Here is an 18399-nt window from a genome sequence, read left to right on the forward strand (position 1 = left end):
TGTCGCCATTGAACGATGACTAAGACCCTCCTCCCCAAGGGCTATGAGTGCCGCATCTGCAGCATCCCCAGCCTCAGTCAGCCCAGGGAGCAGAAGACCTGAGCCAGAAATGGAACCTAGGTCCTTCCACATGACAGAGCACAGTATTAGCTAGGCTGGTACGAGGAGCTTTAAAACCAGCATTAGTCAGTCTCTCCCTGGCAGCCTGGGGACATCTGATGACATCATCAGAAAATTTCTTGGTGACTGATGAAGTCATGAAATGTTGCCACCTCAGTCCTGGTCAGCTACATAGGCCGAGCAAGTCCTGGTTTTGCCCATTGCATGCCTGGATTTGAGTTTCTTATTTTCTTAGGAAGATCACTGAGAAAATCAGAGCAACAAATCCATGTCTGCAGTGGGACAAAATCAAAACTGGATCAGCCTGTTCAGGTGACTGGGTTGGAATGACAACCCTATAGAATATTTCCTATCTGGGTCAGACCGTGGGGCCATCAAGCCCAGCATCCTGTTTCCAACAGTGGCCAATCCAGGTTACAAGTATCTGGCAAGTACCCAAACGTTAAGTAGATCCCATGCTACTAATGCCAGAAATAACAGTGGCTATTCCCTAAATCAATTTGATTAATAGCAGTTTATGGACTTCTCCTCAAGCAACTTGTCCAAACCTTTTTTTAAACCCAGCTACACTGACTGCCTTAATCACAACCTCCAGCAATTAATTCCAAAGCTTAATTGTGCATTGAGTGAAAAAAAAATGTCTATGATTTGTTTTAAATGTGCTACTTGCTAACTTCATGGAATGCTCCCTAGTCCTTCTATTACCTGAAAGAGTAAATAATTGATTCACATTTACCCATTCTAGTCCTCTCATGATTTTATAGACTGCTATCAAATCCCCCCTCATCCATCTCTTCTCCAAGCTGAACAGCCCTAATCTCTTCAGCCTTTCCTCATAAGGGAGCTATTCCATCCCTTTTATCATTTTGATCGCTTTTCTCTGTACCTTCTCCAGTGCAATTATATCTTCTTTGAGATGCGGCAACCAGAATTGCACACAGTACTCTAGGTGCGGTCTCATCTCAGAGGTATCATGACATTCTCCTTTTTATTCACCATTCCCTTCCTAATAATTCCTAACAGTCTGTTTGCATTTTTGTATGCCTCAACACACTGAACCAATGTTTTCAATATATTACCCACTATAACACCTAGATCTTTTTCCTGGATGGTAACTCTTAATATGGAACCTAACATTGTGTAAGTACAACATAGGTTATTTTTCCCTGTATGCATCACCTTGCACTTGTCTGCCATTTGGACACCTAATCTTCCAGTCTTGCAAGGTAATTTATCACAATCCGCATGTGATTTAACAACTCTGAATAATTTTGTGTCATCTGCAGATTTTCTCACCTCACTCATTGTATCACTTTCCAGCTCATTTATAAATAGATTAAAAAGCACAGGCCCAGGTACAGATCCCTGAGGCACACCGCTGTTTACCTTTCTCCATTGAGAAAACTATTTAATCCTACTCTCTGTTTCTAGACTTTTAACTAGTTTGTAATCCATGAAAGGACATCGCCTCTTATCCCATGACTTTTTAGTTTTCTTAGAAGGCTCTCATCAGGGGCTTTGTCAAATGCCTTCTGAAAGACCAAATATACAGCGTCTTATCAGTTTACCTGTATCCACATGTTTATTAACCCCTCCAAAAAATGAAGCAGATTTGTGAGGCAAGGCTTCCCTTGAATAAATTCATTCTGGCTGTGTTCCATTAAACCATGTCTTTCTATATGTTCTGTAATTTTATTCTTTATAACTGTTTCAACTATTTTTCCTGGCACAGAAGTCAGGCTCACTGGTCTATAGTTTCCCGGTTCTGCCCCTGGAGCCCTTTTTAAATATTGGGGTTACATTGGCCACCCTCCACTCTTCAGGTACAATGGATGATTTAATGATAGGTTACAAATTTTTACTGATAGATCTGAAATTTCATTTTTTACTTCTTTCAGAACCCTGAGGTTTATACCATTTAGTCCAGGTGATTTGCTACTTTTTAGTTTGTCGATCTGGCCTACTACATCTTCCTAAAGCAGACGTAAATCGACGCGCGCCAGTGGACTGCTGGCACGCCATCATCCGACCCGGGGGCTGGTCCGGAGGCCTCGACCACACCCCCGGGCCGGTGCCATGCCCCCGGGCCCGCCCCCCAAACACCTCATCACGCCCCCAAACGCCTCGTCATTCGGCGACGCCCCCGACACGCCCCTTTCAGGAAGCCCCGGGACTTACGTGCGTCCCGGGGCTCTGCGCGCGCCGGCGGCCTATGCAAAATAGGCACGCCGGCGCGCATAAATCCAGACGGATTTACGCGCGCAGGGCATTTAAAATCCGCCGGCTAATGTTTTATACTTAACTTGACAATGTTCTGCTTTTTCCTATTTTCTTCAGATGGATCCTTCCAATTTTTGAAGGAAGTTTTTTGGCTAAAATAGCCTCTTTCACCTCACCTTTTAACTATGCCAGTAATCATTTGACTTTCTTTCTACCTTTCTTAATGCGTGGAATACATCTGGATTGCGCTTCTAAGCTGGTATTTTTAAACAATGTCCATGCCTGTTGAACACTCTTAACCTTTGCAGCTGCTCCTTTCAGTTTTTTTTCTAATTATTTCCTCATTTTATCAAAGTTTTCCTTTTGAAAGTTTAGTGCTAGAGCTGTAATTTACATATTGTCCCCTACAGTAAACCGGATACAGTTTGTGCTTCCTGGGTGTGTGTGGTTCAGCTGGGGATTTCATGATATCAGTCTGCCCAGTTGCCTCCTGCCCTTTCCAGTTGCACTGAACACCCTCACTTGACCTCTGACAATCTCCCTCCTTTGCCTTTATCACTGCCCTCTGTATCTGTCCCAGGCACACTTCAATCCTCTCACTGGCTTCCTCCTCATCTCCTGTGCTAGCAGGCAGTTCAGTCAGACTGTGGTACCTGAGGGGTGGCATAGGAGCAGACAGGAGCCCGCAGGGGAGCAGACACCTTCTCCACACTGTGCACTCGGCCTAGCACACAGGTTTATGCGCAGCTGGATGCAAGTTTGGGATGCGCTAGACTAGTACCCGATGCAATAAGGAGATTAGCGTATCCAAACAAATGCGCTCAAACAAATGCGTAGCCGATAACGCTCATCACATGTAAACTCCATGTAGATGAGGATATTACCCCCCCCCCCCCCCAATACAGAAAATCGCCAGGTGCCCAACGCACACGTTTTAATGCAACGAATTTAACTCCAGCTCCGGAACTGACATTATGTCTATCCGCGAGTCAAGGGCTCAGGAGAAATTTAAAAAATGCAACGGGCGCGCATCCGTTTTATCCCACTTCAGGCCTATTTCGCCCCTTGCTGTTGTGCGTGTATAAAAATAAAGGCATAATGTAATGTCTTGATGTAAAAAAACAAAACAAAACAAAAAACAAATTCTGGACGCACACTTTACATGCAAAATATACAGGCACAATAGAAAGGAGTGAAATCAGCCCGAAGCGAGATAAAAGGGACACGCGCACTTTGCTATTCTGGGCGCCTGATGTATTTGAGTGCTAGGGACGCACAATTTTCCCCTGGCACATCCCTTTTTACCACATCACCTCATTTTAATATTGCGTCTGGCGCCCAGGGAATGTGGCTGTGTGCACGTTAGGAAAATGGGTGCTCAGTACGAGGGCCCATTTTAATGCGCATCTTATTGCATCGGCCCCAGAGGCTCCTTCTCGAGGGTAACCCTCCCTCCCTCCCACACCTCTGCAGGTCTCAGCTCACTTCCTCAACATACTCCTTGTTCTCACAGGTTTATGTTCCTTGGCCCACGGGCCGGTCCTTTCTTTAACTGCAGAGATTCTTGCACTTGCTACACAAATGAACCAAATAAATGGGGAATATGGAGTGACATCTCGTGAACTTGCTGCTCCTCCTCTCTTGACATCTCATGTAATCTAGCTAGATCAGCACACTCCCCCCAATCTCTTTATTAAGCAGGGACCATAGTTTATTCATTGTAGGTCTCCTGTGGGAGATCTACATCCTAATACCAGACAGCTAAGGCTTCAGGAAGATGTTGTCTGAGATCAGTGTAGATAAAAGAAACAGGAGAGAGAGAAATGACGGGATAAAAAAATGGAATGGGGGGAGATCAGAAGCATGAACAGTGAAGAAGGATAGAAAAAAAAGGATGAAAATGGAAAGAGGAATGAAAAGGAAACAGAAAGAATGAGAAAAAGCAAAATAAAAGGATGGTAGGATAGGAGAAAAGAATAAGGAAATAAAAAAACAATGAAAAGAAGAAAGGAGAGCAAAAGAGGAAAAACAGAACAAGGAAAGACATAAAAGGAAAAAGGAACGAAAAAATGTAAAGAAATGAGGATAGAAAAACCTCAGGGACAAAAAGCGTGCAAGTATCCTAGAGGGCTACAGAAGTAAAGGGGGTAAAAGGCAGCTCGCTAGCCTGACTGTGTGCTTGTGTCTCCTCAGGTGCCTGCGGCTTTAAGCGCAGCCCCGTCCCTCCGCCTCCTCCTCCTCCCGGCTACAAAATGAGCAGCTCTCACCAGCGGCTGAGCCAGTCGAGCGGCGCTGGTGGCGGCAGCAGTGGGATCGCGGCGGGGGCAGCGACGGACGCCGAGATGCCGGCCACCGAGAAGGACCTGGCCGAGGACGCGCCCTGGAAGAAGATCCAGCAGAACACATTCACCCGCTGGTGCAACGAGCACCTCAAGTGCGTGAGCAAGCGCATCGGCAACCTGCAGACGGACCTGGGCGACGGGCTGCGCCTCATCGCGCTGCTGGAGGTGCTGAGCCAGAAGAAGATGTACCGCAAGTACAACCAGCGGCCCACCTTCCGCCAGATGCAGCTGGAGAACGTGTCGGTGGCCCTGGAGTTCCTGGACCGCGAGAACATCAAGCTCGTCTCCATCGGTGAGAGATTGGGGGGCGGCTGTTGCAGCAAGGCCTCGCGCGATTGCTGGCGAGAAGGGCTGCCACTTGGGTCAGGAGGTGCAGCCGTCCTCGTTGTTCGCTCTGCCTGTGGGGATTAGGGGCTATAGGCTGAAATCTGTAGACTTTGGGGGGTAGGTGTTGATGGCCACTAAGGGTAAGCCAGGGGAGGGGGCTGGTGAGCAACAGCTAGAGGGGGAGGGGGAAGTAAGACTTGCAAACTTCTTAAAACAAAATTCAAGTCTGTTCCCCGGATTTTTTTTATTTTTTTTTAACATCTTCAATTGTTCCCCTGTCCAGGAAACTCTTATGCTTAAGTTTTTTACCAGTCCCCTCCCCTCCCTATTTTACTCTAAATGGAAGTTTGATTAATGCCAGCTGCTGGGCACAGCCGACTTGGTGAGGGTCTTGTGGCTCCTTTTTTTTTTTTTGACACTTTAAAGTTTAAGTACACAGGCGTTTTGACTCTTATTACACTACTTATGTTTCATGCGCTAATCGTGAACAGCGCGCCCCAGGTTGTGACATGATCAGCAACAAACTTTTTTTTTTCAGGCTGTAATATTTCCAGATCCTTCAGCGTATTTCCCTTCTATGAAAGTTTCTTGTTTATTGGTGACAGCTTCTAATAATTTGCAACGAGAGGCTGCAGAACTCCGGCGGATCCGACAATGTTTTATACTTAACACTGCAATGCAAACATGGATTTACTGGGTGGTTTTTTTTTGTTTTTTTAATGATGGTACCAAACGCTTTGTTCTTCTCGGTCATGGCTGAAACGCTGTACATTTGCAACACAAGTCATTAATTCTAGATTTTAACGTCACTACTTTTTTTTTTATGCATTCTTAGGATTGTTCTGGTTTGCGAGAGTTATCGCGTTCTGTGGTTTTCTCAGTGAGCTGTCTTAATTGTGCAGATGTAGTTTGTGCAGGCTTGTCTGCTTTTGCCAGAGCTTTTTCAGACATGCCTGCCAGGCAGCTTTAAAACAGCCCCCCCTCCCCCGGGGTTTGAAAAGTTACTTGTAGATTAAAAAAAAAAAAAATTGGATTCGGGCAAGTTGCTTGCTGTGTTTTTTTTTTTTCTAGTTTTAACTCGAGTTGGTAACGGGGGTGGGGAAGAGAACTGTGTCACCTGGGGAGGAAAGAGAAGCTACTACTTGCAGTATTTTAAAAAAGCAGGGAAAGTAACTTCATGCTATTAGCACATGGAAACTCTTATTCTCTTCCCTCAGGCCACACCCCCAGAAACCCTCACATATCTCTTGTGGCTTTATTACAAAATTAACTTTGTGCTTTTTTTTTTTTTTTTGCTAGGGAAGGAGTTTCTTGTCCAAACACAATATAGTAAAAAAAAAAAAAAGCAGATAAATCATCTCTTCCCTTCCAGAGCTCACAGGGTGCTTCTTACCCCGTTCTAACTCACGAAATGTTTTGAAGGCTGTACAAGGTAGAAGAGCTGAGAGCCCAATGGGTGGGGACAGCTGAGCGAACCGCCACGTGGTCCAAACTTTTAGCTTGGCTCACGTTTTGTATTGGCAGAGCAGGTATTCTAGGACATGGATAAGTTTCCTGTTTTGTCTTTAAGTCTTTTTTTTTAACAAAATAAATGCCTGACACTGTAATAGTACAAGGGCTGGGGGCCAGCATGCTAGGGCTGTAGAAAGTGAGTCCCAAGGCTCTCTCCACAAGCTCTTTTGGCCTGCTGAATCTGGTTCTGGTTGTGGGGTTTTTTTTTGTGTTGAACAGTTAGATACATCTTCTGAATCATTTAGGTAGCTTGTTCTTTTTATCTGGTTGCCAAGAAATATTTGCTTCCCCGCCTTCCCCAACCTCTACTCGTTTTAAATTGCCTGTATAGAAATCCTGCAGTGTGGCTCCTGTTATGCTATCCCTTTTGAAAAAAAGGAAACCTTTGAAGCTTCCCCCCCCCCCCCCCCCCAATCAACATAAGAAATATCCAGAAACGAAAGCATTTTGAGGTAATGCACTTCCCTTCTTTACAAATATGGCCAAATACCTTTCTGTTTAATTACTTTGTCTCTGAGCTTGTCAGGTTATTGCTGGTCTTGGCTTGTGTAACTGGGGAGATACAATTTATCTGTCTTCTCCCAGGTGCTCTGAGGCGGGGAGCACCTCCGTGCAAACAGCACATAGCTACAGTGTGAAGCAGCATGCCTCGCTCAGGCTACATGAGCTGACGGATTGTGTGCAAGCAGAGAACATCTTCATCGGAGCCTAATGGAGATGCACCCTGAGCAGTCAGACGCCTCGCTATGCGTCAGATCAGTGTAGGCATTAGCACTGGAAACTGTAATAGATTAAGCAAAGAAGGCTGCAGTTTCCTATTCCTTAGTATAGGTGACATAAATAAGAACCAACTCCTAGCTTGCATGGTCTGCCTAGCTCTGCCCATATTGCTGTAGCAGAAGGTCTTTCCCAGCTGTCTGCCATACAAGCTTAACTACCTGCAGGATTAAGTTCTCATCTAAATCAGTTGGTCTTCCTCTTTGATTCTCTACCATTCTGGCTGAACAGGCCTCCACCTCGTCTCTGCCTTCTACCCAGCCTCTCAACCCTGTAACTACAAAGTGCTTACATTCTGGCCTCCTTGGTTCCTGCTGCTATTCCAGGAGTTTACTGCTCTCAGGAAAGGATTGCCTCACATTTCCTCTGAGCCTTCCTCCCTCCAGCTTCCTCTCCTGACCCTCCTTATTCTTGAACAATTTTTTTTTTTTTAAAGGTCTTTGCAGCTCTAATCTTCGGCAGGGCTCGTGAGGACTGAGAATTGCACATGTGGTCGAGGCAGTGGATTGTCTGTGGATTCTTTTCTGCCAAAGAAAAGAAATTGCATTTGAGGAGAAAAAAAAAGAACTTCAAGGGATGTATTAAATTCATGTTCTGTTCATTCTTCACACACTACTCCTGGACAGGAGATAAGCTTTTCTCCCAACTTCTGTGGTGGGAGTGGGTGCGGGTCCACTAGCCTGTAGGAATATGAAGTGGCCTGCCTCACTCAAGCTGTGGTAGCTGATGGGATTATGTGCAAGCAGAGAACATAATTTGTCCAGGGTTTGTGCCTGTCTTTGGTGTAGTGAGGGAGATGAGGCAGGCTGCTGCTGCTGTCCCAGACCTCAAACTCATGCTTTCATTGCCCAAGGCTCTTGCACTTACTAACTATTGGGCCGACTTAGTATGGTGCACTCGGCCGAGCGCACAGTTAGCCCCCGTTTGGCCGCATGTTTTTGACGCGCTATTTTTTTCCTAGCGTGTAGCAGATGGACTCAGGACCAATGGGTATAGTGTGCTCCTGATAGCAGTTTGGAGATGGATCAGATTTCAATCTGACGTCAGCCCTAGTACATATACCCCTGCAGGAAGCTCTGCTCTTCAGTATTTTCCATCATACCTACGGGTCCCTTCCCCAGTTGAGATTCCTGAGGTGATTTCCACGATCCCTCATAGGTAGGCCTCGGTCCGACAGCCGGCTCCCGGCATGGACTTAGCCCCTGGCAGCAGGTGCAACTTCGAGTGCGGCAGTGAAGGTACTTTTCCCTCCCCCCGCAGCCAGAGACCACCAGGGGGAGAGGGGAAAAGTACCTGCAGGGGTATATGTACTAGGGCTGACGTCAGATTGAAATCTGATCTGTCTCCAATGCCAAGACAAGGTAGAAAACTTCCTAAAAGTCTCCGGTCTCCAAGGCTCGAATAGCCACACAGATTGCCAGCTGGCATCAGTGCTACCAGGTTTATCAGCCTTTCCAGGCTAGACCCCGGTCCGACACAAGTCCTCCCATGTGGAAAACCTCCGAGGTGGTAGCCATATTGCTCGCGTGGTCGCCGTGGCCATTTTCTACTTGATCGCCGTCCTGTCCGCCAACTCGAGCAGTGCGCACAAAATCACTTGTGAGCACACCGGCACGTGCATAAGTACCGTACGCACAGCCACATGCTTTACTGTGCCGGGCACATAAGTAAACCCCATGCGCATAGCAGCGCACACATCTGACCTAGGTGCATAACTTTGGCACACCCGGAGGGCATAACTAACAAACCAGAGTTTCTGCAATCCTACACGCACAAACCATGGCACCACCAGAAAAGAAGCCCAGGGCCTCTGCCCAGCATGCCACATCAGAGCTGCGCAGCACGAAGAGGCCATGGCCCTGTGTCTACAGTGCGAGGAGGCTCTGGGTGAACCAGGCCAAGGTCCTCTCCAGCCGGCACTGGGATCTGGATCCACAGACAGTACACCGGATCTGGCTACCCGCAGCGGGAGCCTCCCTCAAACAGGGCTCCCCGGGGATGCTGCCCTCTCAACTTAGACCCAGCATCTTTCTCCTGGGTAGAATTCTTCAAAGGCCTACATACCTTTTGTCCACGTGCAACCGGCACCCCCGCTGACACAACCACAGCCTACCCTAGAGGACCCGAACATCTCGCCCCGCAGGCAGGGGCCAGTCCTTTCGGAACAAACACAACAAAAGGGGAGCCGGCGCTAGTCCAGGCCCCCGGCCGCACCCCGCAATGAAGATCAACCGACCCATCCAGAGGAAGAAGCCATAGGGGGCAGGCTTGCCCTATTCTACCAAAGATGGGTCGAGATAACGTCAGACAAGTGGGTCCTAACCATCATTCGAGAGGGATATTATCTGGACTTCCACAACATCCCTCCGGACAAACTTGTGAAATCTCCTTGCCACAACCCTTCCAAGAGGACGGCAGTGGAATCTGCACTGACCAAATTGCTCGACTTAAAGCCATAACGCCGGTGCCCACACCCCAAGAAAATATGGGGCACTATTCCATCTATTTTATCTTTACCAAGAAAGAGGGTACGTTCCAGCCCATCCTGGATCTCAAATTCGTCAACCGCCACCTGAAGGTATCTCATTTCTGCATGGAAACCCTATGCTCTGTCATAAGGGCGATACAGCCAGGAGAGTTTCATATATCCCTGGATCTGTAAGAAGCCTACCTGCACATCCCAGTCCGTCACAAGCATCAGCGATCTTTATGCTTCATGATCCTAGACCACCACTACCAGTAACAGGCATTACCCTTCAGGCTAGCCACAGCACCCCAAACGCTTACCAAAATCATGGTTGTAGTGGTGGTGACGCTGAGGAAAGAAGGAATCCTCTTACACCCATATCTGGACGATTGGGGATTTTGCCCTGATCAGCCAGAGGAAAGTAATCTGGCAACCATCAGAGTCGAAACTCTACTGGAGAACCTCAGGTGGGTGGTCAACACAAACAAGAGCTGTCTGCAGCCCTCCCAATCTCTGGAATACCTGGAAAGTGTGCTTCAACACAAGACAAGGCCATTCTGACTCCTACAAGGAGAACAAAACTGAACAAATTGTGAAATCTGTTAAGCAGTCTTCACCCCAAGGTGTGGGACTACCTCCAAGTCCTCTGTCTCATGACATCCACACTGGAAGTGGTCCCATGGGTCAGAATCAGTACAAAAGACGGACCACCTATTCGTCCTTCACAGCAGGAAGAAACAAGGGGAAGCTGCCTCACGGGCAACCATAGCCTGCTGGATCAAAGAAGTAATCAAGGCGGCCTATGTAGAGGCAGTCAAGGCCCATTCCACTAGAGCCCAGGCAGTGTCTTGGGCAGAAACCAAGATGCTGTCACCCGCCGAGATCTGTTGGGTGGCGACATGGTCCTCCAGCCACACCTTCTCGAGGTTCTACCGCCTGGATGTTCAGGTCCGAGAGGACACAGCATTTGCAAGGGTAGTACTAAGTGGGCCACGGACAGCCTCCCTCCCAGTCCGGGAGTAGCTTTTGTACATCCCATTGGTCCTGAGTCCATCTGTTACACGCTAGGAAATGGAGAAATGACTTACCTGATTCATTTTCCTTAGTGTAGACAGATGGACTCAGCATCCCGCCCACGGCTGCCGACCTCGGGGGACAATCCCTGAGAGCAAGACAAACGCGGGTAAGCCAAGCTTCCCTCTAAGACACCCATATCGACCGGGTGTCAGCATTTCTCAGTTGAGTGCACTGGTGGTCTCCAGCTATAACATCAGCCAGTTCAAGTTAATCAAGTGTTCAGTCACACATATATCCACAATTGCTTTTCGAAGAGAATACTGAAGAGCAGAGCTTCCTGCAGGGGTATATGTACTAGGGCTGACGTCAGATTGAAATCTGATCAGTCTCAAACTACTATCAGGAGTACACTATACCCATTGGTCCTGAGTCCATCTGTCTACACTAAGGAAAACAATTATCAGGTAAGTAATTTCTCCAATAGAGCGTCAAAAACGTGTGGCCAACCCCCCCCCCCCCCCCCCCCCCCCGAAACTAATAGCATCTGCAACATGCAAATGCATGCTGATGAGCCTATTAGTTAGTCCCGCGTGATACAGAAAGTAAAATGTGCAGCCAAGCTGCACATTTTACACTCAGAAATTAACACCTACCCAAAGGCAGGAGCTAATTTCGGCCAGCACTGGGGAAAGTGTACAGAAAAGCAGAAACTGCTTTTCTGTACACCCTCCGACTTAATATCATAGCGATATTAAGTCTGAGGCCCCAAAAATAAAATCTTAAAAAAAAAAATCTGCCCACAGGTTGGAAAACAGATGCTCAATTTTGCTGGTGTCCGTTTTCCGAACCCATGGCTGTCAGCAGGTTCGACAATTGACACCAGTAAAAATAAGCGTCTGCTGTCAAACCCACTGACAGTCGCCGCTTCTGTCAAAAAGGAGGCGCTAGTGTCCCTAGTGCCTCCTTTTTACCACAGGCCCTAACTTGCATACCTTTCCTTAGTGAATCGTGCGCCCAGGAGAGTGGCCTGGGTGCTCGCCGGCTCTCCCGCACAGTTTACTGTATCGGCCTGTATGAAATCATATCTTGCCCATGGCCTTAGGAATATTCCTTTTTTGTTCTCTTATGGGAAAGGAAAAACACCTTGCAAGGGCCTTCATACCTTTTTTATTTTGTATATATATATATTTTTTTACACCTACATCTCTTGTACTAGAAGCAGTGAATGCCACACTGGTCTCCACAAGTTGGGAAGAGTTGGTTCTAGACTCTTTGAAAGGTCTCTAGTTGAATGTTAAGGACCTAAGAAATGGCTTGCTAAGTCAGACCAAAGGTCCAAGCCCAGTGGCCAGTCCAAGGCACAACTATGTGGTAGATCCCAAAAAGTAGATCTATTATTGCTCACTCCAAGGGATAGGCAGTAACTTTCCTAAGTGTACCTGGATATCATAGCCAGGGGTAGGCAATACCAGTCCTGGAGTGTCTCAGGTTCCATCAGGATATCCACGATGGATTTGCATACAATAAATTTACTTGCACTGTATGTAGATATGAATATTCATTGTGGATATCCTGAAAACAGTTGGTTTGTGGTACTCAAGGACTACTTGCCTACCACTGCCCTAAGTAAACCTTCAGACTTAGGTGGGTGGCCCCTCCCGAGATGTTGATTAAACCCAAACATCATAATACTATCAAAAATCCTGTTTTTAAATTAATACTGTTTTGTAAAGTTGCAAACAGCCTTGCTCATATGCTGTTTCTAATGTACTGTAATCCTGTTCTTCATGTTCAAACAAATCCAAGTACACACAATAGAACATGTCTCAGTTTTAATATTTAGACATATCTATATTCAATATTTTAGGGGGGATAAGACTTTAAGAAATACATTCTTAAACTAAGAGCATTGCCTCCCTACCTGAACTGTTTTTTCACCTGCTACTAAACTCCCCATACAATTCAGATTCTGTTGTCTGATCAACAGAGACCCAAACGCCTTTCACTACCAGGCACTTAGTGAAGTAACAAACCCTTAAACCCACGCTGAAGCTACTTAATGCTGTTTTTTGTTATAGCAAGTTTACTAACTCGGAACTAAAACAGCAACGACCTTATCTGTAAAGGCAGTCATACAAATATTTCACTAGGCCCTAGAACGCAATACACCTACTGGGAAAGCAGAACAAGCTGGACTGCTACAGATCTCTGCCTAGAAGCTGCATGCTAGGAAAATCCTCACAAAATACGGAATAAGGGACCACAAACTGCATATTTTGTTTCTAATCTGAACTTTGTTCTGTCTGCTCTAATTTCACCCCCCTCCCCTTCTGTTTCCTACAAATAGAAAGGGGAAAGGACAGAATTAGAGAGCAAAATACCTCTCCTTTATACACTGTAGGAGCCAACTTCACTCCTGCCCATCCCCTGGGAGTGGCTGAAGTAGTAAGCAAAACTTTGCTGCTGCATATGTCACACCTCCAAAACTGTATCACTCTAGGTCATTTGCCTCTCACCTAACAAAAGAGCCATCCCTAGTGGATCTCCATAGCTTTTTCACAGCTTGACAATCTATTGCAGCCTCTGCTTCCACACCAGGAGCAACTGTACCCTGTGCAAAGCCCTACCTGGTTGGCGGCTTGTGTATATGTGCAGTTGCACAACCAAAACATCAGACCAGATACAGATAATAGAGAAATATCAACTGAAGGGGGGAGAAACTAGCAGAGAATGACAACAGTGTTAACTGCACTGCTTACTCCTTGACCCACCAGCAGCCACTTCATATTTAACAAATTAAGAAAATCTGCTAGCAGAATGTAGGTGTATCAGACTTAAGGGCCAAGACTTGAACTGAAGTTCATGTTGCTGGACAGAGAAATCCATTTCTTGTCTTCCAGTTCTGAACACTTGAAGAAAATCCTGTCTTTGCTGAGGGTGGAGAGGGTTTCCACTCTCCAGTGTCTGATGTATTCTAGTGAGAGCACAGGTAGTGGTGTATCGGCCTAGTGGTTAGAGCAGCTAGGTTCAAATCCTGTTCTCTCTCGATCTCAGGCTGAGCCGTCACAAAAGGTGGAATTGGAAACTTTAACAAAGCTCTTTTCAGCAGGTGTAGTGACGGCAGCTTCAGGCTGTGCCTCAGGTTTTTGGACAGCATAACTTCCAGCATGCCACAGTATAAACTGCTTTTCGCTTCCTGAATGCTGGGTGTCTGAAACTATAGATGCTTAGGTGACTGTCCACTCTGTGATGGGGCGGGAACTTTTGAGGCATTTTTCTTAATTGAATTCACAAGCACGTGTACATATATAGTTTGAACATTTTAACTCATTTAGGAGGATACTATCTGGCTGATACAGTAAATTGCGTGGGAGGGCTGGCGAGCGCCTGCTCTCCTGACGTGTGCCCAGGCCACTCTCCTGGGCGTGCGATTCACTAAGCAAAGGTATGCAAACTAGGGCCCGCGGTAATAAGGAGGTGCTAGGGACACTAGCACATCCCTAGTGCCTCCTTATTGACAGAAGCAGCGTTTGACAGCCAACGCTTAACTTTACCGACGTCAATTGTTGAACCCACTGACAGCCACAGGTTCAGAAAACGGACGACGGCAAAATTGAGTGTCTTGTCTTCCAACCCATGAGCTGCAGGCTGAATTTTATTTTTTTTTTATTTTTGAGGCCTCCGTTGTACAGAACAGCAGTTTTTTTTTTTTTTCTGCATTTCTGTACACTTTCCCAGTGCCGGCTGAAACTAACTCCTGCCTTTGGCAGGAGTTTGAGTAAAATGTGCAGCTTGGCTGCACATTTTTACTTTCTGGATCGCACAGGAATAATAGGCTTATCAACATGCATTTGCACGTTGCAGGCACTATTAGTTTCGGGGGTTGGCAGCATGTTTTCCACACACTATTACCCCCTTACTGTATAAGGGGTAAAAATAGTGCGTTAAACATGCAGTCAAATGGGGTCGAGCTCACCATACTGCATCGGCCCATATATTGTACAGCATTTTAGTATTAGCAATAGAAATACACCAAACTCAACTTCTGCATTTGGATCCTTACAGAACAAACTGCAAAATTGACCCATGAGTTGAATTCAGAAGACCTGAAAGAGGTAGCATTTTTTTTTTTAATCCAGATTGCCCATACCCAGTATTGCCCATACGAGACCTTGCTTCCTCCAAGTAATTATAGAGCCATCTTAAGTGGCTTGGCCCTCATTCTGTGCCTGGGGAAAGGTCACTGCTGAAGTGAGACCTATCCAGAGGAAGCAGTCCTTCAGAACACAAGCTGGCTCTTTATTTCTCTTCCAGTCTTGCTGTCTCAGTTATTCCAGACACTCCTGCCTTTCACATACCATGCACTGGAATACAATATACATGAATCACTTCTCATAGCTGACCTGAACTGATTCTGCCCCATTCTCTGGAAATCAAACTCCTACTGAAAACTTCATATGGACTTTGACAGCCCCAGCATTTTCTCACTTCTCCATGACATATGAAATGTACCTAATGTTCATGGAATCAATTACTTGGGTACCAAATATTTTTCCCATAGGAAAAAATATAATCATATTTGAGACTGCAGGTGCAAAACTTACTTGGACAACTTTTTATAAGCCAAGTTCAAAACTTTGCACTATGAGCCAGTTTAATGCAAATATTTTTTTCTTGTGCTTGGGGTTCATGACCTGAGTGCACATGCACAGCTTAGAGGGAGCAATGTATCAGGTGCTTAAGTATCTACTTCAAGAATCTTCTAGATAAAATTTGCAAGACTCTAGTGCGGCACCCCCCCCCCCCCCCCCCCGGTCTTTAAGACCCATGCAAACTTTTTTCTTTTTGTAACTCTCTTGTAATACAGAACATACCCCCCCCCCCAGTATGATCCTTACTACATCAGGCATTTTAAAGTCCTGTCCTTCAGGTTATCAAATGACATTGCATTCATGAAGGAAGCTCAATGAGGCACCTTTTTAAAGTCTAGGAATGTGCTCACTAATAGTTATACACAAGATTGCTGCTGCACATGTTTAAAATCTCCTTAAAAATGCTACACAGACCTATTTTACAAATAAGTGGGTCAGCTCCTTTTATAACTAAATTCACATGCACAAATTGTCTCTCTGGAATTGACTGCCTTGCCCTACCTGTAACACACACTGAACCTCTGTAGCAGCTGACCCCTAGTGAGTTTGTCACTTAATACGCCAATCTCAATTACCTCAAGACATTCTCCTTTATGAAAGCCACAGGTGGTTGGCAAAATTGCTTGGTTTGCTTTTTCTGTGTTGGCACACAACTTCAGTTTTAAACTTTTGGATTATGGTACCATGTGCTCCCTTGCCTTTCTTGAAAAGGTTTCATGGCATAGAGCTCCTCTGGGGCTCCATTTTGTCTCTTAAACTTGCGTACCATGAAACTTCCATCTTCCCACCATAACCCATTGCCTGCAAACCTGGAGTGCTCTGACAATACGAGCGTTGCATGAGTCATTCTCAGATGTCAGGTACTCAAGGCTTGCAGTTGGTCAAGAACCTTTCTTAAACCCACATACTGTACTTATCCAGGAGCTGAAGTAATTACTCAGTCTTGCTCTAGTGTTCTCCCTTTCTCCTGTACACACAACTCATTGTGGATCAGTATAACCTAACTCTTCAGGATTCTGAAATATGTTGGCTCTTATTGGCAGAGACTTTCATCCTTTCCAGACAGAACAAGCCAAACCTTTCATGTTTTCTTAGCTGTTCTTGCCTTGCCAGAAACTTCTTGCTTTTCTGTGACGTGCCTTGCTGAGATCTGTGAAAGTCAACACATCTTCCTTCCCATGGCACAACTGACCACACCTTGACTTTCGCTATCTGAAGTCATCTCAAGATATGAATTGCTAGTGGTACTGCACTTTTTTGTGCTGGTATTACAGGAAGACACTTTGTTCATTCAAATATCAGTCCTTCATAAACTGAATTGTCTCCATAAAAATTTCACTGGATTGTCACCTTCAGCTCCTCAGTCCCTAAAACTCTATTTTTTTTTTTCCCAGCTCCTGTTTGCATCTGTAAAGTCCCTTCCGTTAAGCAATGCTTTTAACTGTCTTGTACCAATGTCTGTTCAACAAAGAAGCCATGTCTTCAGTTCATCCACTAATTTTTGTTGTGCTGAAAGGAAACCACCTTTGTTCCAGTTCACTCTAATTGTGCTGTGATCCTTTCATAATCTTCAAGGACTGTAGCTAATTACTGATCCTGGTAAGGGAGCAGCCTGCTTGCTTGTTGGTAGCCATTTTTTGTGGTGGGGGAGTTAGGGTCCTAGTCTATATTGACTAGAGCTCACAGGATTTGATGTTTGGATGGTTCAGGTTAGAGGACGGGTGTCCTAATCTGTGCACAGGAAAAGTCCCAAACATCACAGGATGAGAAGCCAGTGAAGGGGTTCCTGGGGGCAGCAATCCTAGCTTATCCCTACTGGATTAGGTCTGCATGCTTGCAGACTTCATTTCAGCCTTGGTTTGGGACCAATAGTTCCCTTATTGATGAAATCAAAGTTGACCTGTCTCCCTTACCAGGTATAACATGAAGTAAATATGTAGTCTGGACCTGATCTGCTTTTTTTGGTGGATTTTTTTTAATATCTTGGGATAAATATTTAGAAGGGACAACAATTTTCAGATTTACTGAGGTTTATTCAGCCTCTGAGCAACTCTAGTGGGATCTTTAGTGTGGCATGAAAGCTGACCTATTGGGTGGTGATTTTGGAGTCTTCAATTTATCTTGTCCCTTGCCTTAACTTTTTTTTTCTGGAGCTAGGTATCAAATGCTGGTAGAAACTCTGTGTTGTAGGTTCTCAAGCAGTGTACAAACCCCTTTCCTGTCAAGTCAGTCCTAGTGATTCTTGAGCTCATGGGATAGTGGATCATCATACCCATGGACAAATCTATGAAGGAATGACAAACTCGACGTCCAGGGTCTCTTAATGAGGGAAAGGAAACCATAAAGATGCTGTATGTATGGCTCTGCTCCCTGCCAGCAGTAGACCCTTCTGGTCGGGCACACTGCAATAAAGTGTGCGCGCCTGCAGTTTGGATGCACTACACTACCACCCGATGCAATAAGAATTAACGGGGCCAAAACATGCACCCAAACACATAGCTGATAGTGCCCATCACATCTAAATTCCACGTAGATGAGGCTATTAGATATTACTCTACTGCATAAAATCGCCAGGTGCCTAATGAAGAAGCAGGATTAAAAAAAACTTATTCAGTGCTGGCTGCAATTGTGGACACCCGATGCATTTTGAGTGCTAGGGCTGCACAATTCTCCCCCAGCATGCCCTCATGTACATATGCATCCGGCGCCCAGGGGATGTGGCTGTGTGCAAGCTAAGTGCTTGCATTGAGCTCCTGTTTTCAACAGGCATCTTATTGCATTGGGCCCTCTGTATGGCACGAGTGCAGGTTTTCCAGCTATGGCATCAGAACAAAAGAAGTTTAGATCCCAAATGAGCTTTAGGCTGTTCTAGGCTTTTTTTTTTCCTGTTCCATCCATTAAACTGCAAAAAGTCTTTGGGCAGACTTCGCCTTCCTGGAGATGTGAACAAAGGTCAGAACGCAGC

At 45.8% G+C, this 18399-nt stretch overlaps 1 protein-coding gene across 4 annotated transcripts in view; it reads left to right on the top strand.

Moving 5' to 3' along the window:
- Window positions 1-18399, top strand: part of FLNA (filamin A) — a 159452-nt gene that overhangs the window by 38753 nt on the left and 102300 nt on the right. For all 4 annotated transcript variants that reach the window (XM_029610111.1, XM_029610131.1, XM_029610121.1 and 1 more), the window contains exon 2: window positions 4534-4974. In XM_029610111.1, the coding sequence (XP_029465971.1) occupies window positions 4593-4974 (382 nt within the window). In that variant the 5' untranslated portion in view covers window positions 4534-4592. The remainder of the gene's footprint in view (window positions 1-4533; window positions 4975-18399) is intronic.

This window comes from Rhinatrema bivittatum, chromosome 1, assembly GCF_901001135.1.
Source record: "Rhinatrema bivittatum chromosome 1, aRhiBiv1.1, whole genome shotgun sequence".
Classification (NCBI taxonomy): domain Eukaryota; kingdom Metazoa; phylum Chordata; class Amphibia; order Gymnophiona; family Rhinatrematidae; genus Rhinatrema; species Rhinatrema bivittatum.